Source organism: Phalangium opilio, unplaced genomic scaffold, assembly GCF_054372755.1.
Source record: "Phalangium opilio isolate 3A_F unplaced genomic scaffold, DU_Popi_V2 ptg000041l_1, whole genome shotgun sequence".
NCBI classification, from domain to species: Eukaryota; Metazoa; Arthropoda; class Arachnida; order Opiliones; family Phalangiidae; genus Phalangium; species Phalangium opilio.
The window spans coordinates 9304194-9331276 of NW_028324165.1; the positions used below are offsets into that span (position 1 = coordinate 9304194).

The window sequence follows — 27083 nt, forward strand, 5'->3', positions numbered from 1 at the left end:
TGTGAAATATTAGGGATTTTTAAAATAGGTGTGGAATATTAGGGATTTTTTAAAATAGGTGTGAAATATCAGGAAAACATTCTGTCTTTTCTATAAAATACGTCAGGCAATACCTGGAAAAGTCATTAAAAAGTTTCCACGAACGGCCGGCCATTACTTGAAGTTATGGATTTCTGGTTTGAATTTAAAAGGAGTTATACATCTTTTACAACTTTAATATTTTTTATATTCATAACGTCTTAGTGTATGGAAAATAACGCGGAAGTTAAGGTGTGTGAGAGACTTTAAAAGATTCCCCATCATTTTTTCCAAAATACTTTTACTTTTTTATACTCTCTCCCATTTTTTTCCCCTTCGATATAATCTTTGTTAACGTTTATTCTCTTATGTGTTATAGTTATTTTTATGTAGATAGTAAGTATAGTAAGGTTAAGTAGCTTTACAAAAATCAAAACGTTTGAACCAACAAAACTATCTCCCCCTGACCAAGATGTGATATCTAGTTTACTAGGGAGAAGGTTTAAGATGCCTAAGTATTCGCGCGCCATACTCCCAGTCCCCCTTTCAAAATACAAGGGGGGGGGACGTAAAAGGAGGCCGGGCTACTTCGCCTCTCCTCAGTCGGAAAATATGACTGTAATTTTCGTCATTCGCGTCGCGCTGACGTGAGTTTTCAAGAACCAATGAGATGATTGCTGGTTGTAATTTAGAGGCGGGGATTAACTCCGGACCTACTATACGTTTGGACTGGAGATAAAGCTAGAAATGGGGCGAATTTATAAATTCTCCCTAGTAAACTAGATATCGCTTCTTGCCCTGACTCTAAACTTATTTTAAATTCAAATATATTGGTTTTTGAAAAGACAATTTCTTAAACTCTCTATTCAAAGGATTGGAAGCTTATTTTAATCTTTGTTTTTTTGTGTGAAAACGATATACTTGTATATGCAAATTTAAAAGTGCCGTGGATTATTTTTATAGCTATATTTATCAGTTGCAGAGGGCACATAAGCTAAACAAGAAAATGTTCGATTACGTTATATTATGTCTACGTGTGTTAGTGTAACTCAACAAAAAATAATAGGTTAATCCAATCTAGATTCTTCAAATGAATGCTTAACAATAGACCATTATCTTTACCAATACTACCTCTAAACTGATTTCGTGTCTTTTATTGATAAATTTCTCTTAAAACATCTTTTTCGTGTATAGAATGTCCACGAACATACACACAAACACTTTCAAGGCCAACCAAAACGGTTCCAATAGCTACGTGTAATATAATCACGTGTAGATATAAACGTGACTTTCTTATGGTTCAGTTTTTAAAAAAATATTTTTCTTTAATTTTTTATCGAATATTTTTAATAATCCTTTGGTTAAAAATTATTTGAAATCGAAAATCCCTTTTAAGAAACTTGGAGTAAAGAAAAATTAAGAAAGTCGCAATGGTGTGTGATAGAAATGTCTGTATGTAACGCTCTCCTTCCGCGAGATCTTAAATTCTTTTTGTAACGATACGTGGGACGAAAGAGAATTCTAATTCATTCCTACATGAATGTAGTTTATTAGTGATGGGAAAACCGATGTATCTTTTCGATTTTATCGGTTGATAATCGGCAAAATATCGATCAATATCGGTTTCAACGGGTTAAATAATCGTTTATCTCGCCGAGGTTTAATAATCTGTAAAAAATCTCTTTAAACATCTTCATAGGCTCCGACAGTCCCCATACTGTAATCGTTTAGAGCATGTTCTTTTGTGAATCTTAGTAATTTATTATTTGCAATATTCAAGGGATAGTTGAAGACATTCGCGGAGTTGTATAGCTGACTAGATCCGACACACACGGATGGTGAATTAAAGTTCTTAGTTACTTCATACTGAAGGACGCGGCCAAGATTAAACCCTTGGAACTTACTCTCTTACCACCACCTAAAGGACACAGTTCACGAAACCAAGCTGACGAAAGGGAAGATACTTTTGCTAGGCTTATGTTATTTTAACGTCGTTATATACGCTTAGGTTCGCGCTCGCCGACACAATTTTAAAACCTTTTCTCCTAACTGGTATTAAGCCTTTGCTGTCCTGCCACGGACGATCCTTAAAGGGAGAGTGAAATTCGAAACATTAAAGATTTGGCCCTTGTATAAAGGAGTTATTGTTGTTATAGTGAAATCCGATTAAATTGAAAGAATTTTTAACTTCACCTTAAATATGCAAGGAGTTTGAAAACCGGTCCAATCAGGGACTCTTGTACTGATAGGTTTTGTCTCAACAATTAAGCTAAATTTCGTTCTCTTTTAACGGAAGCTGACGCTCGAAAACGGAAATCAATGAGAAATTCGTTGAAATATGTGAAAAAAAATCAGATAATGAAATTGTGCAATTTTATTATGAAATTGTGCAATTTTTTGATGAAATAGTGAAATGGTTCATGAAATAATGAAATTTTCGATGTTAAATTCGAAATCAAAGAAAAATTCACGAAATCCTTAGAAGTAATTCCGAATTCTCTAACAAATATTTGAGTCAAAGTTTGCAATCAAGGAGAAATTTCATGAAGCATTTAGGAAAATTTCGAAATCTTTTTGAAGAATTCACGAAATCTGTGACGAAATCGCGATATATCGCAAAACGACTAGACGATATAGGCATATATCCCAAAATTATAGAACAATTTAGGAAATCATATGAAAATTTCAAAAAAGTGTTTTTGAGGAAATCACGAACGTTTGGTCGAAATCACTTGCATGGACAGACACATTTAGGGACATGTTGGGAGTCGGAAGTTACTTTCCCTTTAGTCTCAGTATAATCCTTTCTTCTCCAGTATGGTTTCTCTCTACGCACGCTTTTTAGTTCCCTAAAAAAAGATCCCAAAAAAGAACAAGGAAGTCCCCCAGATGTTCATATAACTCAAAAGAATTGGATAAGGTCCTTGGTACATTGCAGCCATTCGGATTCCAGTACCATTCTTACTGAGCACTTTTTATTTATTTTTGTACCATTGAAGACGAGTTGTATAAAAGATATCTAAGCTAGATATCTAGTTTGTCAACAAGGGAGAGCTCTGGTTGTATCACTTTTGAGTTTTAAAGATGGGGCAAGAGATGCCCTCCCTGGCTTCCATTCCACCTTTCTCTTATCTATCGTTTTTCAAACAGGATGCTATATAGGGATTGTAAGAGGCTGAATCTAGTCAGGGTTCCTTAAAGTACATGGTTAAAGGCACCCATTACAGACACAATTCGTTCATTTCGCAAAACTGCATTGTTGATATTAGTTAAGTAACACTAGGGTAATTAAGGTTAGAGTGATTTGTTTGCTCAGTTCCTCACTGAGCTTTATGAATAACCCCTAATTAAGCAACTTTAGTTAGTTTCTTTAAAAATATAAAGAATATTATCGTGTAGACATTTCATACAGTCCAAAGACTATTTACTAAGTGTCGACATGGACTGGTAAATCCTCCAGATCTTTAAAATACTCGTGTAATGCCCGCTTAGCTGGTCCATAGTGTTACTAAACTATTTATACTTCAAATAACCATGACATCTGTGATGAAAAGATGAAGAAATTTTCACTTTTGCTGTTTTTATAGAGAATCTAGAAGAAGACCCTTTCTTGTTAACTTATATGAGGTCATGTGACACACACACACACCACGGATTTCTTTTGTATAGGGATTCATTCTTCACTTATTGTTGTTTATCAGCTATCTATGGACTTTTGGCTTCTATTTACGAAAGCTATAGGAAAGATGTTGGGTTATTGAAAGAAGTGTTTAAAATTTATAGATTTTTTTTAGTTGTTTCACCAGGAATGCATTCAGCCAGGGATAGATTTAATTTTAAAAGTAGGAATGGAGAACAGAGTAGTCTGGGCGCGCGTCATAGTCCCGGACCCCCCCCCTTCCTTCCACGGAACGGAGGGGGGTATGAAAGAAGAGGCGGACGGGTCATAGCGACAGAGGTAAAATGGAATTAAGTATTTTTCGCCGTCCCCGTCAGCAACGTCATCAAAACGTAGTTTAAGTGAGCCATGCAATAAGATAATTTAAAACTTTCGTTATGTGTTGGAGGGAGTGGCTCTATACTGGGTGGTCTATGAGTCGGACTGAAGTAAATACTAACCGTTCTCCATTCCTACTTCTAAAATTAAATCTATCCCTGATAATATCAAATTAACTGTTTTGGGAAAATATTTCGAGCCAATCCGTTGGTCTAAGGCGAGAATGAAGGGTTTCTAAGGTTAAATCTCTGTACTAAATTGGACCGTTTCGAATGGACACTAGGGATTTGACATCCTTCGTCTCTGCACTCACTCATGATACAAATAAGGAAGCCTACATCCTATAACGCAGGGACATTCTTTCAAAATGGTCTATAGCGGATGAAATAAATAGGTCGTATCAATTATAAAGCAATTAACCCATAAATTCTGAAATAGCAATATCTCCAGTCCAAACCTCAAAGATATAAAGAATAACGGTATACGAGGCAAGCGCAAGACTCTTTCTCTCAGGCAGGCAAGGAAGGAAGGTCGGTCATGGGTATAAAAAAAGCCCCATAATTTTTATCTTGCGTTCTACAGCTCCCAGATCACACTATCCTATCCTATCACATACAGGCTCTACCTTTCAACCATCCAATAGGGGGCTCCGCTATCCATAACACTCTATGCAAAGATAATAAGTTGGAATTCGAAGATTGTACCATGGACTTTGTACTTCTGTAGAGGACCAGTAAAACGGGATATTTACGCGACCCTATGCAGTGAACATAGGGGAATACATCACATTGCTGTGAAATTTCGATTGACCTTGAGATCCTAAGATCTACTTCCTAATGGCACGCTTAGCTTTCAGCAGTGCTTCGAAATTTCGAGTGACCTAAGGTTCCTAAGCTTAACTTTGAACAGTGCTGTGTAAATTCGAATCGCCTTGAAACCCTAAGCTCTCCTTCCTCAAGCCGCGCTTACCTTTCTACAGAATTTCGAAATTTCGATTTACCTTGAGATCCTAAGCTCTGTTTCCCCATGCCGTCCTTAGCTTTAGACAGCGTTTCGAAATTTCGAATTACTTTGGGATACTGAGCTCAGCTTCCTCGTGTCGTGCTTACCTTTCAACAGTGCTTCGAAATTTCGAATTGACTTGAAACCCTAAGTTCTGCTTCATCGTGCCGTCCTTAGCTTTAGACAGCGTTTCGAAATTTCGAGTGACGTTGAGTTCCTAAGCTCTGCCTTATTGTGCCGTCCATACCATTATACATCGCTTCGAAATTTCGAATGCTCATGAGTTCCTAAGCTCTACTTCCTCGTGCCGTGCTTACCTGTAAACAGTGCTGTGTAAATTCGAATGTACTTGAAACCCTAAACTCTGTTTTCCCGTGCCGAGCCTACCTTTAGACAGCACTTCGAAATTTCGAATGGCCTTCAGATTCTAAGCTCTCCTTGATCTTGCTCTTGCCACCGTTTCTGTATCGCTTCTGTTTCCCCTATCCCCTATGAAAGGTTTATAAGAGATCCATGGTTGTACAGTAAAGGAAGCTAACTCCCGCTCTGCTCCGTTCGGGGTTAGAGTTGAGTGGTAACCTACGTAGGAAAAGGATAGGTATATAGGGGAGTCATCCTTTGGGTCATAAATCATTCGTTTTATTCCTGATTTTTTTTCCTTTTTTTCGATCTTCTTTTCTTCTATACCCTAAGCAACCATATTACATCCATAAAAACCGTGTAGGTGGATCTATAGAGCGTGTCAGGGTGAAGGTGCAACGGTGTTTCAAGGTTATTCTATCCCCTTAACTCAAAAGAAAGGTGAAATTTGAAAATTTATTATTAAAAATTAACCAATATCTAGAAATAAGTCCTTAACTATATTGTACACAAGTTAAACCTAGAATTAAATGGACTGACAATTAACGTTTTACCAGAATTTTACCGTTGTTTTATATTCAACCCTTTGACTTGCTAAGCCCAATATACCGGTCATTTTTGAATTATAAACCGCTACAGTAACAGCACGTGGCACATGCAGCTGACAGTGTGCGCGGGAGCGCTCCAATTCGTTGGAGCTTCCCGCCTTTTTCGTTTATTAAAAAGTGTGTTAGGCTTAGCGCCTCAACTCTTGATACTTACAAACTTAAACTTTACCTTCTTGGTAAGTTTTTGGTCCATGATTTGTTGTTACTTTACAACTAATATGCTAAAAGACGGCAACCCAACTCCACATGGAACACAACTTAATCCTAACACTAACCAAACTTAACCTTTAATAAACTATGACGTCATAAACACAATTAGGTGTCAGGTTGTCATCTTATCCTCAAATAAAAAGATCAAAAATGGTAACCTACCCATTTCAACATGATTTGAATAACCAATTAGGCCCGATGTTCAAATATTTCGCCTGCAATAGAAATTGATTAATACTTTAAAACTGGAGACGATAATAATTATTATTTCATCCTTCCTTGGTAGTCAACTGAATCAAAAATACAATTTGGGATGAACCCATCCACGAATAGGGGTAACAAAAAAATATCCATCTGAAGCTAGAAAGCTAACTTTTGCCTTTATAGAGAGAAAACTCAGGTTGAATATTTTTTAACGTTGTCTTTCCTGCTATTTTGTGTATAGATTTTTATCTGAAATTTCAATGGAAAAACGGGGAAGCAGAGATATAAGGGGTTTATTCACAAAGGAAACTAGACAGAGCTGGCTTAGAATGTATTGTTTCAATTTAGTTTAACAGTAAGGGAGTCTACGGGATTAGGCAAATACTGAAATAAGCATTCGATGGATAGAAGAGGGAATTCGTTCTTGGAAAATTCCTTTTTGTCCTTCTCGGTTTAACTAACGTAGTTTGTTTTCAATGGTATACCATTCGGGCCCGGGTGTATTGGGATATCATAAGTTCATAAGATAATGTTCCTAAATAAGTTTGTAAAGTCTGGTAACTTAGAAACTGGAGCTTGTAATTTTGAAGTGATTGAAGTAGGTCATGGATTCGAGGTAAAGCGACGTACGCCTGGTGCATGAGGCGCTGCTTTCAAAGGCCTAATTAGTAATGCAGACTAAATAGGAGCTAGATGGAAGAAGTCCTGCAAAATTAATTAACCACCGAGTGTAGGACTTCAATTCTCACTTGTCGTTCTCGAGCTGTACGTCTGTAGGCTATAGCATTACGAAGTATATGTATTGTCATACTTATGGGAACGTATATTATAAACTTATGGGGATATGTATGGGAAATCTGGCGGTTGATTGAAGTCGGTATCTTGGGGAGTTTAAAGTTATACTCTTGTATTTTTTTCATAGCTAAGCCTTTGTCCTTACATACGGTATAGATATCTGATGTAGAAATACTTGTAATCAGTATTAAGGTTACTTCAAACACTACTACTACATTCAAAACCTTATTGTGTACCTTATACATGGTGTTTCTTAAAGATCTGATAGAAATTAAGGGAGACCGTGAGAGAATATGCAGCCATTATACCGTACAAGATGGCGGCCACTCAAGGGGGAGGAGTCGGGTTTTCCCGTTCTCCTCTTTTTACCTGTCAATATTTGATTGATTGATTGTGTAGGCTTATAACAAAGGATGGTTTTGTAGGAATAAAGACCACAATATAAAGTGAAAATTATTATTGACAAATTTATTCTAATTGCAATAAAACTAATCACAATTAACATATAAAAGAAACATTAAACAAAAAAACATATATTTGGAAAAAAAAATGTCTGCAGACAAAAACCCCAATTAATTAAAAATACAAAAATTATATTAACAAATTAATTTTACAAATTTACTTAAGATACCCATAAGGGGTTGTGGTGTAGTCAGGCAAAACTCTTACTTTATCGACGACTACTTGATATGTTTTAGTTTGATCAATAGTAATTAAAGTGTGATTGGGCAGGCGACGTATTTGGGGACCAATGGGTACTTGTACCGAGTTCATTTCTGGTTTACCATCGTTGTTGACACCTAACAACTTTTTCATAATATCGAAATTGACGTGGTTCTCAGTAGACGAATTTAAATAAAATCCTTTAACTTTAATTATGTTAGTGATTTTTTCTGTTGCGGGGTCGTAAATATTCATTGAATAATTTTTTGCTCCTGCGCTTCCAAACTCACAAATGTAAGCGTCTTTGCCGTATGGCTCTAGCTCATTCTTTAACTCACCAAGATAGTCACCTGTGGGTAGTATAGGGGCTCCATCTGGCGAGAGGTATATAAGGCTGTCCGTATCCATATAAAAACAAAGGTCTCCCACCATTTCGAGATGTTTTAAGAGGTGAAGGCGTGCCATAGTTGTGGTATAGCACGCTATAACTACGTTTGTATGTTTGTGAGCTATCTCGTTTTCTGCAATATCTTCTGATTTGACGAGAATAGTGTTGTCATTTAATGTCAATAGAGTTTTGACCTCTTTGTCTGGGTTAAGAAGCAGTTCATACAGGGTTTTTGCGTCTTTTATTATATCTGTTGAGACGTGTCGGGTGTTTTGTCCGAACTTCCCCCAAAAAGAGTTCAGCATGAGCTTACTTAGGCATCTCAACCCCTCATTCTTTTCAATTTTATCGATATCTAAATCGATTCCCTCGACTTCTTTGTAATTTTTAACGTACTTTTCTTTATCCTCCTGGGTGACGCAATCGGCAGGGAACCCGCTAGCCAGAGTTTTATACTCGAGGAAGGCATTTACGTAATCTTTAAAAAGCCCGCCTTGTTTAGTATTGGGATCGTATTGGGTTACTTTGTATGCCCAGGCTTCGTACATTCTAGTGATTGTGTAACCCCTCTCTACGGCGTACCTCAACTCATCTGTGACCCAAGTCCCCCGCAGCTCTCTTTGATCAGGTGTGTGGGTGCAGTCACCTTGAAATTGAGTTTTACAACAGGTGTAGCATAGGGGGAATGTTAACTTCCCATTTATCCTCGCAGGCAGAACAGGATGGATCAGGTTTTGAGCCGGAAGTACGTCGCATTTGAGGAGTCCATCGAAAGAGAAGATGTCGGGGAAATTATCTAGAATAATTTTCGGGTGTCCGATAGGAATTTTTCCCGTTTTGTTCACGAAAGGGTACAAGCTAGTGAAATCCACGTAGTACATTTTCTCGGTCCCCGTTGTTTTATGATATAGCTTGTTAGCGCCGCAACGTCCACCGAAGAAAGCATCTCGGGGATTTAACCTTTTGGATGTTTTAACGCGGATGTCGTTACGTTTTAAAAATTCATTAATTTCGGTGTTATTTGTTTTGTCCTGTAGCCACTCGCATTCCCATTTGACATTGACTGTATATCCCAGGGTTTCTAGTTTGCTAATTTTTTTCTTGGTTCTCGTGTATCTTGTGTTTAATGTTTCAGTAGGGTCACCATGTAACATCTTGTTTCTATTGGTGGGGAAGTGTATTTTGCATCCATGATAGTAACATCCCATGTATTCAAACACTTCTTTGTTGACTGAACAATAGCCATCTACCTTTAGGGTTTGGATTTTAACCTCTTTGCCCCTAAAAGAGGATTGAATGGGGATATTTCTGTCATGCGAAGTCCATTCAAGCCATTCAATGGCGCCTAAAGACTGGTTCTCGCCAAGTCGGTAATAGTTTGTTGGGATGATGCTAATGGTGTTTGATTTGAGATAATTTTTTCGATACACATAGGAACAAACGCCAGGGAGAGTAACAGAACCGCAATTAAAAGGGTCTACGCTGGTAACTTTAAGAAGGAGTGACCGAAACGTTAAACAACCTAGAAAGAGGAGTAGAGTATCGTTTTCGCAATAATAATACAACTCTTCTAAGAAGTTGAACCCTTTCTCTTTACTGCCTTCTGAGGTATGCCATTTCATAAAGGTGTCCAAGTTTTTCCTTGTGAAATACTGGCACCCGTAAGCCTCTGTGGGGGGTAAAGTATTTTCTAGCACGTAGTTTGTCTCCTCCTGTCTGTCTATATCGAACTCGTGATCCACTACATTGAAAAGGAAATGGGGAAAGTACCCCTTGGCAGCATTAGGGAGCCCGAAAGTGGCAGGGAACTTAGATAAAGCTACGGGGATAAAATTGTACGAATCGAGGAATAATAGATTAGAGAGCTTCATCTCTAAAATGCGCGTACCGTTAATTTTCAGAGTTTCGGGGACAAATTTCTCGTCCCTATTAATTATTTCCCTAATTAATAGCTGGTTGTCGTAATTGCTACCAAAATGGGATAATACGATAACTTTTTTCACGTCGAATAAGCTGACTAAGTAGTCTAGGAACGCAGCTATGGGTTTGCCTCCTGAGAAACGTTGTTTGCGAGGTCCAAATTGATTGCATTTGATGCAATAAAAATCTAGGGATTTTTCCTCAATGCAGTCTTCGCAAACGGAGATACTGACACATAAGATGGCTTGATGTTCATACGCCCCCAGCTTCTCTTGACATACTTTCGTCTGTATGCATTCCACATCAAAGAAAACATACATTAGTTCAGGTATATTACGACGAGGTTTTTTCGAGGGGATAACGTTGGTGTTTTTATCCTTAATCACTTGAATGTAGCATAAATGATCGCTGGGCTGATGTTTTCCACATACTTGACAATACATCTCCCCGCAACTATGTTTAGTCTTGCGGGTTGCGAAATCAATTGTTTTAAAACAATTTTTACAAAGGTAGAGCCTCTCACAAAGAGGTTTTTTGTTACCAGTTGGGATCAAATGACTGTTATAACAGTCGTCGCCCCAGAATTTTCGCAAACATGCCCCACATGTTTTTTCGCTACCGTGACAAACTGTTGGACGCATACATTTGAAACAAAAGTCATTGCATTTATGAGATTGAATACGCCAGTAGGGGGTAAGACACTTCTCGCAAAAGTACTCGTGACTAAAAAGAGGCTTTAAATTGGTAATTACATTGTAGTGATTATTTTCGTTAAGTAGAAAGAGTCGTGGTCTGATGTCTGTAGGGTCGTTTTCGCCTAATATTAAAATGGGCACCCTATTTTCGAATTTATAGACAAAGATGGAGTAAGCCGATAAATATAGTTTAAATTTCTGGAACGAGTCGGGGGTCCCACAATCGCCTGAGGCGACTCCAGCATTTCGACATAGCTCTAAAGCGGCTGTTTTTTGGAGTGTACCCCGGGGGCCTATTCGTGATATGGTGACGTAACGGTTTTTCAACTCTTTGTTGTTTTTGTCGTTCATGTAGCTACGATGAGAAACAGCTACACAAAGAGCCCTGGCCAGACATAGATTATCGGTGGATGGAATTCGTAGAATCCCCCGTCGATCCTTTGAGAAAATATCGAATGGCTTAAGTTGACGACGATTAGATCGACCGTATCCTTCGGGAATTCTCACTATATGGAATATTATTTTTACGGGACCTTGAAAAAAATGTTCAATTTCGTCGTCATAAAGTAGTTCGGCTAGTTGGTCAAAGAGGATAGAGGGATCTACTTGGTCTAGTCTTTTAAAGGATAGCTCTAATTCTGACCTGCAATTTATACCGAGGCTTCTCAATGTTATTTGGACATAATCAGTGGGTCGATATTCGCTTAATACGTGCTCTGTAATAGTACTTATACTATCTACGGGGTCGTCTGTGATGTTTAGAACTAATTCTCTACCATACATATTAAATTGGTCATAGAATTTTTCGCTTTGTTCTAAGATTTCGCAATGTGGGACATCTTGAATGGGGGAAGGGGGGCCGCCACCGCCCCATTGATCGTACATATTGTCGTCTTCCGAGTCCGCAAGAGATTCTTGTTCGCTGGGTAGATAGTCGGAGAAGTTTAGAGACAGGTACTCGAAGGGGTCGTTTTGTTGACATTCCTGATTCAAAAATGCCGCCATCTCTATATCGTATTGAGGGTTGTTGAAATCTGTGATTAAGGATTCTTCCTGGTTAGTGGGTTGTAATTCATTCCGGCGTCTTTCTATGCGATCGGCGTAAGAAATATTTAGTGGTCTAGGAATTAAGTTACTTAGGTGGTTTAGTTGGTCTATTGTATGGCAGTCTTCAGGTGTTCTAGGTACGGTTCTCATGTATTCAATGACATCAAGGAATGTCTGAATTATATTTAAACCTCCATTTATAATAAACGTGGGTAAAGTTGATGGTACATTAGCAGGGTCGATGTGTAAATAGGCACAGAGGAAAAAATAAAACTTGTATAATGAAGTTAGAGGCCAAGGCCTATTTACAGCTAGTTCATCCAAATTCCAGCGAAGTGATTCAGGATCCATCTTGATGTTACGAGATCTAAAGTTCGAATGCGATGTTCCGTTGTTCTCCCTCGTTATTTTATACTAAATTTCCCTAGGCTTATTAGCAGGGGGGTAGAGAGGGGTGGAGAGTTACCTAAGCTTCTATTGGCCAATGGTGCGTTGTCCTTTCGGACGTGTTTAAACACGTCTAATATTGTTTGTCAATCAACAATAGGTGACATAAGATTGACATCCGAGTGATTTTAAAAGGTGCCAGATGGTAACAAAAAGCTAGATTTTTTAATTCAACAAAAGGATTATAACAAAAGAGATGAAGCGTCATTCCATTAGCGGGGGTTTTTACGACAATACATGAAGATGTAAGAAAAGTATTTCCTCAATCAATCAAATATTGACAGGTTAGGGTCGTCTCTATTAATAGATAAATGGGTCAAGTTTACTATTGTATAATTTATTTACTTGTAAGTTGTTACGGAGTCAAGTACACAAAGGATCGCGAGAATGCGTTGGGTCTTCGGACGTGTTTAAACACGTCTATTATTGTTAGTCGACAATAGGTGACATCTGATTGACATCCAGGTGGCTGATGGTAACAAAGAGATGAGTCGTCAATAGATTTTTTTTTAAATTCAACAAAAGGATTGTAACAAAAGAGATGATGCGTCATTTCTTGGGTTTTTACGACATTACATGAAGAAGTATACAATCAATCAAATATTGACAGGTCTATTAATAGATAAATAGTTCAGGTTTACTATTGTATAATTTATTTACTCCTCAGCTGTTATGGAGTCAAGTACACAAAGGCTGTCGAGAATTCGTCAGATCTTGGAGATTAATCCTCAAAAACTACTTATTGTATTATTTATTTTATTGATTTTGGGGGTACTGGAATTCCTTAATCTGTGGTTTCAGAACTTTGACATAAAAATACGCCTACAGTCTAACAATGGAACACTTAAGGACAATAGATATTTCGCAATAGCTACGTAAGAAATTTGGTATAAAAACCCCTGACTCAATCGAGTAGAATATCATTATTCGAGAAGATCTTAAGCCTGCAAGATGGAAAATCAAGAAGCACCCAAAAGGAAAATTGGTGTAACTAACGAACGTAAAATTAACGGGAGATTCCATATATCTAAAGAGTTGTTCTTAACAACTGGTTTTGTAAACGGAACCCTGGATCCTGAGGTTCGTCTATGCCGGAAACAATCTGTAAAAAGCTTCGCCATTTCCACGGAAACTTGGGAAAAACTGATGCCGCGCTTACCCGTTTTAGCAGGTTGGACGGCTGCCCATGAAGCCAACAATTTTGAAATCGTGTTAAACGATACCCCTAATGAAAAGACTACAGTTGTGGCATACCATAACACATGCCACATTAAAGACTTAATAAAGGAGGATTCTATTGTTTTGACCAGTATGGAAACAGCGGCCTTGAATCGCGTTTCGGGCGCTGTAAAGGAACATCTTACTAAGATAAGTAACCATGAAATTGTGTTTACACACATGGCTGATATTATCATAGAATTTTATAACGCAATTTATGATAATTTATATGGGGATTACGAACGCATACCGTGTTTGGATGGCCAACCCGAAAAATTCGACGCGGTGGTGGGATATTTCACCAACTTCATAACGTCATACCAGGTGGTGACGAAATTCAACAGCGTACTTGAAGAAGAAAATCTTGAAAACTATTTTTACAATTATAATTTATTTTCTGTAATTTCGGGGCAAGTAACTTATTTAAAATCCCGTATGCATTTACTAACTCATTTTTAATTTTATTTGTATTTAATTTTATAAGTTTTATGTTTAAAATAAATTGAATTGAACCGAAAAAACTATTCCATTTTATATAACTAATACTAAGCATATCTTTTACTATTTAAGCCTATGAAATTAAAGTTTAGAAAACCTAAACTTTGAAGGTAAAAATATAAGCTTAATTTAAATAAAGAGAGGTATATAAAGTCACAACAAAATTTATTTTTTTTTTAAAAAATTTACAAATTTTTTTTTAAAAAATTTTACAAAAAAAAGATTTTTTTTTTTTTTTACATTTTTTTTTTTTTTCATTTCTTTTGTTTGGCGCCCGCTCTACCCCCGCCACCTCACGGCCGGCTGAGGATCTGCACTAGCATCGAGAACCCCGGGAATAATATATCATCCCAGGTCTCGAATACTAGTGCAGGCTCTGGTGGGATCTCCAGGTACCTCACACGTCGGTACAAGCTTAACTGGCCCAGCTCGAAGGTCACACTGAGGAAGAGAGAGAGAGTAAAATTAGCTATTACTTGTTAATATTGTATATAATTAATATAAGAAATGTATTTAGCTTACCGGAACCCACGGCAGTTAAGGGCCAGGAGGCTATAACAAAGATTATAAAATTTGGTTTAAAATTTGGTTTAAAATTTTTTACGGAATAAAAAACCTTTTAAAAATACTTACTCATCAGGGATAAAAATCGAATGATTATAAACGACCTGCCGAACTTGGTTCAGCAGGTCATTTAAATAATCCACATCCCTAATGACCTCCGCTTGTACCGACAGGTACAACTGGAACTGGTAGACTAGACTACGAATAAATAGAAATTATAATTTCGCGTTATATTACCCCCAAAGATAAAAGGTATCACTTACAAGTCACTATTGACATTTAAGTCAGCCTCTCCCGGCCGAGGCATGGCTTGCCATGGATAGTATATGGCCGGGAGAGGTTGATAGTGTGGCAGGGGCTCGGGTGTCGGCGGCGGTGATGGGGTGGGCGGCGGCGGTGATGGGCTTTGTGGGCGCCGTTGTGGCCCAACGACACAATGAGGCCGGTGTTGTGGGGGATCTGGGGTGCCGGAACGGGACGAGTCGGACGAGTCCGAGAACTCGCAGGGTGAGTACGGGGTGTCTACCCCGTACACATAACTATAGAGAGAGAGAGAGATTTTTTAGGTCTTCTCTCTTTAAAAAACTAAGTTTTTAAAAAAGTTTTTTTCTTACCTTGATGAAGAAAGATCCATTGGTTCTTGTTGGTGGTCCATAACTTATTCGAAAGAAAGTGATGTCTTTGGGGTCTGAACCTAGACCTTTTATACTTTTTGCTATGGTCAGGGCGTGTTCGAGATCAAACAAGTGACTCCAAGATGATTAGCATGTACAAGGGTAAAAATTTTCGCGGGCAAATTGGTCCGAAGCCATGTCATTGGACCACAGTATCTCTCCTTTTAAGGAGATTTTGAAAAATTCCCCTAGCATTTCTTTAGTTGTCAAGCTTCTTTAACCGTATTTACCATCTCGTATAGTGGCAGACCATGTTAAAGGCTTATAGAAGATACCATAGTGAAAGGCAAGATGATGTCAACGCGTTTGTGGTGTTGGCCTACCCGCGCTTCCCCCGCGAGCCGTTTGAGGGCGCCTCCGACCGCGTTTAGGGGGTTCGCGAATCGCGCCGCGTTTTAATTAATCGTGTTTAAGTACGAATGATAATTACAAATTAGTTTCATTCGAGTATTAGCCATGATACCATTCACTACACCTGGAAACTTAATTATTTTTGGTCCTTCCGGATCAGGCAAAACATTTTTATGTAAAAGGATAATAGAACATAAAGATAAAATGTTCGAACCTAAAGTTGATTTAGTTGTTTGGCATTATAGTATATATCAACCTTGCTACGATGAATTAAAAGAAATGGGTATAGTTATGCGTCAAGGTTTACCCGACGTAACTATATACGATGGTACTCAAACAACGTTAATCGTATTAGACGATCTTATGTTAGAAAATAAAAATAATATTTTATCAGAAATATTTACTAAACAATCGCATCATAGGAAATTATTCGTAATTACCCTTTTACAAAACATATTTGAAAAAAACTTGAGAACAGCTTCCTTAAACGCTCATTACATGATTCTTATGAAAACCGTAAGAGATCTTATGCAATTAGTGGCCCTTTCTAAACAATTGGCACCTAATAACTCTAAATTTATTGTTGAATGCTATTTGGATGCGACAGAAAAACCACACGGGTATTTACTTTGCGATTTAACCCAAAAATGTCATTCCGATTTAAGGTTTAGAACAAATATTTTACCGGGAGAACAAATCGTCATCTATACTCCCAAGAAGAAAACTATATAATTAATTAACATTACTAAAATTTAATCATTCTTTACGATGTCGCCAAAGAGAAAGGTCAAGAAAACATCGGGGAATAAAAAGAAAAAAAGTTTAGCCGCTAAAAATATCAATTTAATAGCCGCTTTAGGGCAATTAAAAAAACCACAAAGATTAGCTATTCTTAAAAATTCTAATCGAGAAATTATTGATTCAATTAGCGAGTGTTGTCACAACGCCTTACAAGGCGCCATCAATTTGAAACCAGACGTATATAATAAACTGTGTAAGCATAAGAAACATATTCGTAAAATTGCCTGCAAAAGTACTCATTGGAAAGACAAAAGAGCTATTTTATCTAAACAAACCGGAAGTGGTTTCTTTAGCGTCCTTTTTCCAGTAATTTCGAGCCTCTTAGGCGGATTATTCTCAAAATGAATAAAACGTTAGTTTACGCTAATAAAATGACCTTAGTACCCTTGGAACAACAACAACAGCAACAAAGTCCTAAGCCACCACCACCACAGCAATTAATAACTACAACAAACAATGATATTTCAAAAAACAATACAGTGTTATCAGAGTTGGATAAAGAGATGAACCAAATTATCTCAAATCCTGCTTTAGATGAAAGAACCAAGTGGGTTTTCTACGAAGAAGCAATGAAACGCTACCAGAACATCTTGAAACCACGCCCATCGAATAAACAAGATATCTGGATTAATATGTTTCCATTGAAATATAGGGGAGCAGCGAAGAAGGTTTTTGATCATTTGACAAGTAACGCTTCTAGCGTACGTTGGGATGATGCGGGTGTTCTTTACGTGAATGACCTTAAGATCCCCGATTCAGATATAGCCCAACTAGTATATTTCACTATACACCCTACGCTGTTCAACAAATACGGGGTAGCTCGTTCGCTTATGGGGATTCCCCCTAAAGGATGGACAGAATTTGAACCCTTTGTTCAAAACTTTTTACCTCCAACAAGTAAATCAAACCCCCTCTCAATACCGCCCCCTTCAATCAAGGCATCGCCCCACTCCGTACCATTAAAAAACAGGCTTCGACCCCGAACGTATTTAAAAGCGAAGAAGAGATTAACTTTTGACAATAAAGCAAGTCCCTTAATTCTGAAGAAACAACCTTTTAATACCAAGGGTACAGTATGGGAGGTCTATCGCAGCTCCAAAAAGAAGAAACGTTAAAGAACGTATATCTCAACAGCAAACACAGGTCAGGGTTCACCGGTTTAGCCCCCTTGTACAAGGCGGTTCAACATCTTGACATTTCGAGAAGCGATGTCAAAGCCTTTCTAGAAGCCACTGACGTTTACACACTACATAAAACTGCTAGAAATAAATTCAAAAGACGCAAAATCCCTGTCTTTAATATCTCGGATAGGGTTGAAGTTGACTTAGCTGACTTGGGGTCAATCGCGAAATACAACGATGACTACAGATATCTTATGGTAGGCATTGATTGCTTTTCCCGAAAAGCTTTTGTGGTACCCATGAAAAGAAAACACGCTACCGAAGCTACGAAAGCTCTCGAAATAATCATCGAACAAAGCAAGCCTAAAGCCATCTGGTCCGATTTAGGAAAAGAATTTATTAATTCAAGTACGCAAAAACTTCTAAAGAAAAATAAAATCAAATACGGTTCTATGACGTCAGAAAAATTCCACTGTCCTTTTGTAGAAAGATTAATTAAAACTTTGAAACATCGAATATTCAAAATGTTGACTCATTTTAATTCACATAGATATATAGATCATTTGCCAGACATAGTTAAAGGCTACAATGCCTCTTATCATTCCGTAATAAAAATGGCACCCGATAATGTTTCCCCATCTAACGTTCTGGAAGTATACAAAAACATTTACAAACCAGAATTGCGTAATAAACCTACTAAAAAAGATGTCAAATTTCGTGTCGGTGATTTTGTAAGAATAAGTAAGCTTAAACCAGAATTTTCTAAAGGTTATGAACCAAATTTCTCGACGGAAATATTTGTTATTTCCTCTATTCTGAGTTTCAGAAAACCAGTGTTATATCGTCTGAAAGATTTGGACAGCAAGCATATAAGCGGATTGTTTTACCCTGATCAGCTCATTCGAACAGTGGAGCCCAAACTGTTTAAGATAGACTCTATACTCAAGAAGCGTAAACGCAGCGGGAAATTAGAATATTTTGTATCGTTTATCGGTTTGCCCAAATCACAGAACTCGTGGGTGACAGCCGAAAATGTCGAAAAAATCTGAATTCTATTTAACGCTACCTAGCGACGCTAGTATGGACATCTACCCTAACAACACTATGAGTAGTTACATCACTAAACTACCGGATCCTATTAATTTACAAGGACAATGGGAAATTTCGTTAGTAGAGATAATATATACAAACAGTTTCTACAATGTAATATACAAAACCAATAAGAGAAAAACACCTGAAGATTCATTAGATGAAGCTAACTTTAAAAAACCTAAAAACCCCAAGTCATGCGCCTTGACATACCAGGTTGAACGAAAAGAAGACGGCGATCTTCGTAGAATCGAAAACTATCATCTACATAATATACCCGCCGGCCATTACAAATCACTAGACCACATTGTTGAAACTATCAATACATCCAAAGAATGCGAAAAAACAGCTTCTTTATTTCATATTAATGAGACGACGGGACATGTAAAACTAAAAACCGATGCCTCTGGTGATACAAAAATTATCTTCAAAACCCACAAAGCATTAGCCGCCATCTTGGGGTACAAAGACCATCTCAATATACAAGGGGTGAGTGATAGACCAGCCAGGTTAAACTACCACGTACCATCTCAATTATATATTTATTGTGACCTGATCGAAGGGGAAATTGTCGGTAATATCCACGCCCCCCTCTTACGTATTATACCCATCGAAGATAAGAAACACGGGGCTACCGTGTGTCTTACGTTTGTCTCACCACATTACGTCCCTTTGTCAAAACATTACATTAGCGAGGTTGGCATTTATATAAAGGACCACATGGGTGAACCCGCTTTATTTCAGTTTGGACTGTTGCACTGTAAAGTTCATTTAAGATGTGCAAGTCAAACGCGCTAGATAACAAAAGATGTGTTTACACGGATTATTATACCCAACAAGCGATGTCAGGTGGTGGTCTGAGTTTTTACGTCGGAAAACAAGGACAACACGGATTCGGACAAAATGGCCACGGGATCGGGAGCTTCTTGAAATCTTTCGGAAGATACGTATCACCATTCTTAATTAAAGGGGCCAAATTCCTTGGTAAACAGCTTCTGGGCACATCGTCAGAGATTATAAATGACGTCGCCGCTGGAAAAGATCTCAAAACTTCCGCTAAAAGAAGATTCACCGAAACGCTGGATGACGTGCAACAACAATACGGTAGAGGGGGTGCCAAACAAAAGAAAAGACTAACTAAAAAGAAAAAAATTCCAAAGAAAAAGAAATCTATAAAACAAAACAACAAAAACAAATTTAAATCAGATAAACGTAAACTCTCATTCAAAACGGTTCGCGATATTTTCTCTCCCTAAAAAATGACTGAAGCTTGCAGTACTGGTTTCGATATTTTCACTACCCCTCCCCTTCAGACAGCCATCGAAAATTCCAAATGGGTTCCGTATCAACCTTTGACCTCCTTGAAAGGCGACCAACCTATTGAATTTGAAGTAACGTCTAGCGGCAGCGAATACGTGGATACAGCCTTAACAATGCTGTACACCAGAACTAAAATTGTATGTGAAGATGGAACCGCTTTAGCAGCCACTGACGAGGTTGGACCCGTAAATAATTTCCAACACAGTCAATTTGAGCGTGTCGATTTGGAACTAGGCGATTGCGCAACAACACCCGCTGCTAGTAACTACGCTTACACGGCTTTGCTTTCGGCACTGACGTCATACGGTCCGGCGGCTAAAGAATCTCATTTGGGGTCTTCTTTGTTTTACAAAGATACAGCCGGAAGCATGGATTCGCTTACAGGAAATATGGGTTTTGTTAAACGAAAGAAACTCACAGAATTATCCCAGGAAGTTGAGATGTATTCCAGCCTTTACGTGGACATGTTTAATATCCCTCGATACCTGATAAACGGCGTTTCTATGAAATTAAAATTACACAGAAGCAAAGCTGGTTTTTGTCTTATGGGTAAACTTTCCGCGGCAGGCACTGGTTATAAACCAGTCATCGTTGAAGCCATATTATACGTCTTAAAGTTGCAATTAGCGCCCAAAATTCTATTTGCACACGAACAAGCTTTAAGCATTAAAGCCGCCCAATATAGTTACACTAGAACGGAAACTAAAATATTTACAATCTCGCCTAATATCTTAAACACATCAATCGGGAACATCTACCTGGGTACCCAACCCTCACGGATTACAGTTGCTATTGTAAAGCATACCGCTTACAATGGAACATTGGATAGTAACCCCTTCGACTTTGGACATTGGGATGTCAATCATCTAGCAGCATTCATCAATTCCGAACAATACCCATCCAAAGCCTTAAGACCCAACTACAGTAAAAAGCAATTTGTCCGAAGCTATTACACTTTATTTTCGGGGTCAAACTCTCACTACAATGACAAGGGGAACAATATATCTATGGATGACTTTGCCTCGGGTTACGCCATATACTGTTTAGACTTAACACCGGACGGTTACGCGAGTCATTCTGATCATTGGAGCCCTACGAAGCAAGGACAATTAAGATTAGAATTGGGATTTGCAAAACCCACACCCACTACTCTTAGCTGTATCGTATTAGCCGAATTCCAAGCTTTGTTACAAATAGATAAAAATAGAAACGTGTCAATCGTTTGTTAAACAAATAATGAACGCCGATCAGATAACACGCTTTCTACGATTCACGCCACATTTCCTAGGTGTTTACCCAAGTGATTTATTACCCGAAAAAATTGACAAGTTTCCTTCATCCATTATAATAAATTTAGACAATCACTATAAAGACGGATCCCATTGGGTAAGCCTTTACTTCGATGGAAACAGAAGAGGGTATTACTTTGACTCCTTGGCTTTAGGAAACTTTCTCCCTTCGATTAAAGAATTTGTTAAAAGAAATTCAAGAAAATGGTCCTTTAACAAAAGAAGACTTCAAAGCTTGTCAAGTTCGACATGCGGACTATACTGTATTATGTATATAATACAAAGAACAAAAAGAAAGAGCCATAAATCATTCATGAAGCAGTTTGGACGAGATTGCTTGAAAAATGACATCATTGTTACAAACATGTTGAAGCGCGCCCGTAAAGAATAATCCTTTTGTTAACAAATACTCTTTGTAATTTTTTAAAAAAAAATAAATGTGTCACCCTTTTTTTAAATTTTGTTTTCTTTTATTTCGTATATTAAAGGAGGGGGAAGGTAAAAAGAGGGGGGGGGGGGGTAAAAAAAAGAGGGGGGGGGTAAAAAAAGGGGGCGGGGGTAGTAAATTTAGGGGGATATAACTCAGATAAACCTATCATCATATTCATTCAGCATCATGAACTCCGAGCTGCAAAGGTATCACTCTTTTTACTCCTGGCCCCAAGATGAAAACTATAAAAAAGCTTTAAGCAGCGCGGGTTTTTATTCGTTACATACCGATGATCTAGCTCAATGTTTCGAATGCAACGGGATTTTGCTAGCCTGGAAACCGACCGATAACCCTTACGAAGAACATTTAAAACATTTCCCCAAATGTAATTTCATCAGAGGTGGGCCTACTAAAAACATACCCTTTACCATTGATGAGACAGAAACGTACACTAAAAATATAAAAATCAAGACTGAAGAAAAAACGCCTGAAAAATCCCAAGAAAACACGGAAGAAACTTATCATACCTTTAAAGTCAAAACTAAAGATCTCGAAAGATTAGTTTTGGAACTCTACGTTAGAAAACAACTTAACGCTTTGTATATCAAAGAAAGGCTTAATGACATACGTAAGATTTAAAAATAATATTAAAATTTATCTTCTTCCTTACGAAGATAGAAGGAATTATTTTAGAATAAATCAAATGCATTTTAAAATGAAAATTGAAAAAATATCTTTAATATTAGAACCTATACTTTTAAAGAAAATAAAATAACTTTTTACTTTATATTATGGTCTTTATTCCTACAAAACCATCTTTTGTTATAAGCCTATATAATCTATCAATCAAATATTGACAGGTAAAGAGAGGAGATCGAAAAAACCCGACTCCTCCCCCTTGAGTGGCCGATATTGACAGATAAAAAAGAGGAGATCGGGAAAACTCGACTCCTCCCCCTTGAGTGGCCGCCATCTTGTACGGTATAATGGCTGCATATTCTCTACCGTGTTCTTTGGGTGATCGATTTTGAGTCTAAAGTGTTCTATCTCATTTTGTTTGCCGTCCGGGTTACCGTTTTGTAGTTATGTTTCTTTTTAGTGTTTTACGGATTTGAATAGTATCTGACTTTAGTTTATTTATTTATTTATTTATTTATTTATTTCTTACATCTATGGGTTCAAAGCCATTCACCCTTTGTCACAACAAATAAAATGAGGTAAAGGATTTTTGCATTTCAAAGGTTACCTTGTATCATTGAGAGAGACGTAACTTGATTTGTTTTGTAAGGGCATCAGCTTAGTTTCAGATGGGCTTTAAATTTTAAATCGGGAACTTAGCTTACTACTTTGTTTGTCTAGTAACATTACCTTGAAATAGAATATGTAAAATAATAAATATTGGAGATGTGCACTGTCTATATCTGAAATATTAAAATAATAATAAATAATAACTAAATCCTACTATTTATATCCTATATAAATTAAGGGTGATGTCTGTTCTTTGGGAAATTGATTTTGAGTCGAAAATGTTCTGTACTTCTACCGCCTCCATTTTGTTTACCACAAGGGAGACTCTGTTTTCGAGTTATGATTTGACCCCTTAATTAAATTATAATTATAATTGTCTAAATCAGTTTCTTAATTATATTTAATTAAGGGGTCATCCGTGAAATACTCTTTACAATCATATCTCGAAAACAGTAGTGTCCCTTGTGGTAAACAAAATGGAGGTGATAGAAGTATAGAACATTTTCGACTCAAAATCTATTTCCCAAAGAACAAACATCCACCGACCTTAATTTATGCCACCAGACTTATCAGGAACACCCTGTATACATACAGATATATATAATACAACAAATCATAGCTTGATTCTTTCTACTTACTTAATTAGCATTTTGATTGTGTAGTTCCTATAATACAAACGTTTCCTTCCGATAATAATACATCGGTGTTTCTTAATTTGACTACCGTTTTTTGCTTATTCGCTTTGCTATTATAATTTTATCGTGTCCCTTAGGATTAGGTTAATTATTAATTTATATTTCTCTTTAATAATTGTACAGGCACCTTTACCTGGAAAAATTTCTATTTTACTTTTAGTTTTATAGCCCATGTGGCTATTCTCTCAAAGAACCATAATTATTCTTGCTTTCTCCCATCAAGAAAAAAATAATACCAAAAAAAAAAAAAATAACCTCTAGATCCGTCCGTTCTGTTAACTAATTAAGAATGACAAGCTAAACAAATATTTTTTTTTTCTTCTTTACTTATTTCTGTCTTGAAGACCAAACAACGGAAAAGGAAAAACAATTTGTTTACCCTAAGGTTCTTTTTAATTTATTTATTTTTTTTATTTTTGAGTGGAACATTTTTCTTTTAATTTTCAACATCGCCTTCAGAGCTCTTTTTAAAGGACGAGTGACTGCTAGGGTAAAGCTAGTGAAATGTTAAGCCTAATGACTTGGCTCCCTTTTCAAATGTAAGGGGGAAGGGGGGTAAAATAGAGTCTGGTGAGTTGCCACCTTGTTTTTGTCTTAAGACAATGGGTATGTTTGTCAACAAAGACCTGTAAATTAAGAGATACGGACCATCCAAATTTGGTTCCAGGACTGGTAACTTTGCAGGCCCCTATCTAACGTCTTTGCCTTCATATAATCAAGCAGACGATATTTCTCCCCCCCCCCCCGGGGTTCATACAAACCTGGAAAACCTGGAAAAATCAGGGAAATAAATAGTTGACAAAAACCAACCTCAGGGAAAAGTCAGGGAAATTTCGAATTTATAGTAAAATTCAGGGAAATCAGGGAAATTTGCGTCAAACAGGGGCCGAGTAATTAAGCAAAATGTTCATAAACTTACCCCCCTCCATAGGATTAACATTACACTCAACTTTGGAGGCTCGTAACTCTGGTTATAGTAGAGATACGGAGATGCCCTTTGAGTATGTAATAGTCATATTTGCCCCTCCCCCCCTTCTTCGTTAACATTTGCTCCACAGGAAACTCCATGTCCTGGGAAAAAATGGAAAATTTAGGGAAGTATATGGGGAAAAACTTGGAAATCTCTGGGAAAATTGTTTTTCAAAAGTTGTATGAACCCTGCCCCCCCCTTGTTAAACATAACTAAAGTATTAAGAGGATACATAGTGTTACACTTCTTCCATTATCCCCTTCTGATTTTACAAGTCTAGGATAGTTTGATACATAGTTGCGCTCTAATAACATGATATTTGAAACGTTATTAATTTAATTTAATACTAAATCAATAACTATATGTATATTTACTCAACATTCAACAATATGTTGCATAACTGATGAACCGGAATATACTTACGTATCTTAGTAGAAGTACATTTTCCACTTTCTATCCAATTTCTTGATTTTAATTTCAATTAAAGGATAAACTTTGTATTCGGGTCATGATACTTGATTAATAAATTAATTAGAGATAAAAAGGATTCGGAGGAAATTCGCTGGGGAATTTTAGAGAGATGAAAGCGCGTAACCATAGCAACGCAAACCCTAGTTTTGCCCCCGTAGAATATTTAAATCAGTGTATTAGTATATTGCCGTCGCTGTAAACTAGCTCTCTCAGACGTTAGCAAGGTTTTAGACGATAATTTTTCTTCCCTTTGAGTTGAATTATAAATTAAAAGGATGAATTGGTAGTACGCATGCGCTAAAGGGGGCTAAAGAAATTTCCTCCCCCTCCCCTTGTTTTTTAACTTTAACTGCGCATGCGTTTCGGGGTTGCCAGTATTTTGTTATTAGAGCATCTCCTATATTCAGGTTTTGAACTGAATCGAACTGTTGTAGATATAGTCCTATAGCGGATTTTTTTTTATTTTTTTTTGGGGATGTGAATGGTCCAAAGACTATAGGTATGGCTTCAAACAATAGGGACTAGTAACTTTGAAGCCCTATTTATCGTCTTTGTTATCCGTATACCTTTCGGATGTTTCTTTTCGAAGCTATATACGCCTGTAGCAGACGATACTTTAAAGGGTTTATTAAAAGAACTTTGATTTGTGTACTTAATTTCTACTTCATTTCTAAAATTAATTAATACTAAGGTCCTTTCCTTTCCACCAAAGCTCTCATTTGTTTCTAAAGTTTGTTAGGCGAATATTTTTCTTTTAAAAGTTAATTTAAATTTTATTTATTTATTTATTAAACGAGTATGATACGAATTTTTGCAGGATTTCGAAATAAAAGTTCCTATAAATTTTTCAAAGTTTAAATTCATATTTTAAATCAACTGAAATTAATTATTTAAAAACGTAAGAGTATGGCACTATACCCATACAGTTCGTAATGCTACCCAGAGACTTACAGCTCGAGATAACTAGTTCTAAGGATAACGACGGAAGCGAAAATTGAAGAACTACACTCGGTTAGTTAATTTTGCAGGACTTCCATCTAGCTCATATTTAGTCTGTACTTACTAAGCTTTGACAGCAGCGCCAAAACCAGGCGTACGTCACTTTACCTCGAACCTATGACCTACCTCAATCACTTCAAAATTACAAGCTCCAGTTTTTAAGTTACCAGACTTTACAAACTTATTATGGAACAAATCTTATGAACTTATGCATACCAGGGATAGATTTAATTTTACAAGTAGGAATGGAGAACTGAACGGGTAGTATGTACTTCAGTCCGACTCATAGACCACCCAGTATAGAGCCCCTCCCTTCAACACGTAACGAAAAGTTTAAATTATCTTTTTGGTTGGCTCACTTAAACTACGTTTTGATAACGTTGCTGACGGGGACGGCGAAAAATAGTGACATAATTCCTTTTTACCTCTGTCGCTATGATCCGTCCGCCTCTTTTTTCATACCCCCCCCCCCTGTCCCGCGGAAGGGGGTCCGGGACTTTGACGCTCGCCCGGATATTACTCTGTTCTCCATTCCTACTTCTAAAATTAAATCTATCCCTGGCATACATGGATATATATATTTTTTGCTTAACCTCTCTATTATACTTCCGGTCTATGAATTTACCATCCGTAACCCGTTTAGTACCGATGAGTAATAGAAAATTACGCTAATTTGCATATAGGCCTAGGAGTTGAGCAACTTGAGAGCATATAGAGCCTATAAGGTAGTGAACCATAAATAGCTATTGCCTCGCGGCTTACACCCGAAATTAACTATTGGAGCGCGTGAATTTTTCGTTTCAGTCACGTGCGTGCGATAAAGTGATCTCATCAGTTCGCGCTAAAACAACTGTTGTTTTTCAGGCGATTTTTCGCGCGCGCTACACGATTTAACACACACCCTCCTGCTATGCTAGATAGTCAACTTGAAACCTTTTAGGTATAGAGCACCGCAAGAGTGAATTAGAAAGGAGTTACCTTCCTTTCCTAA

At 37.3% G+C, this 27083-nt stretch overlaps 2 protein-coding genes across 2 annotated transcripts in view; one reads left to right on the plus strand and one right to left on the minus strand.

The window, feature by feature from the left end:
* Positions 1-27083, plus strand: part of LOC149679805 (zwei Ig domain protein zig-8-like) — a 329518-nt gene that overhangs the window by 55278 nt on the left and 247157 nt on the right. The window lies entirely within an intron of this gene.
* LOC149679806 (uncharacterized) lies at positions 14219-15286 on the minus strand. Its single transcript, XM_089835752.1, has 5 exons — positions 15249-15286; positions 14898-15173; positions 14704-14832; positions 14593-14622; positions 14219-14511 (listed from the first exon to the last, which is right to left on the minus strand). Exons 1-5 carry the CDS (start codon positions 15266-15268, stop codon positions 14364-14366), a joined length of 603 nt encoding a protein of 200 aa, XP_089691878.1. The 5' UTR covers positions 15269-15286; the 3' UTR covers positions 14219-14363.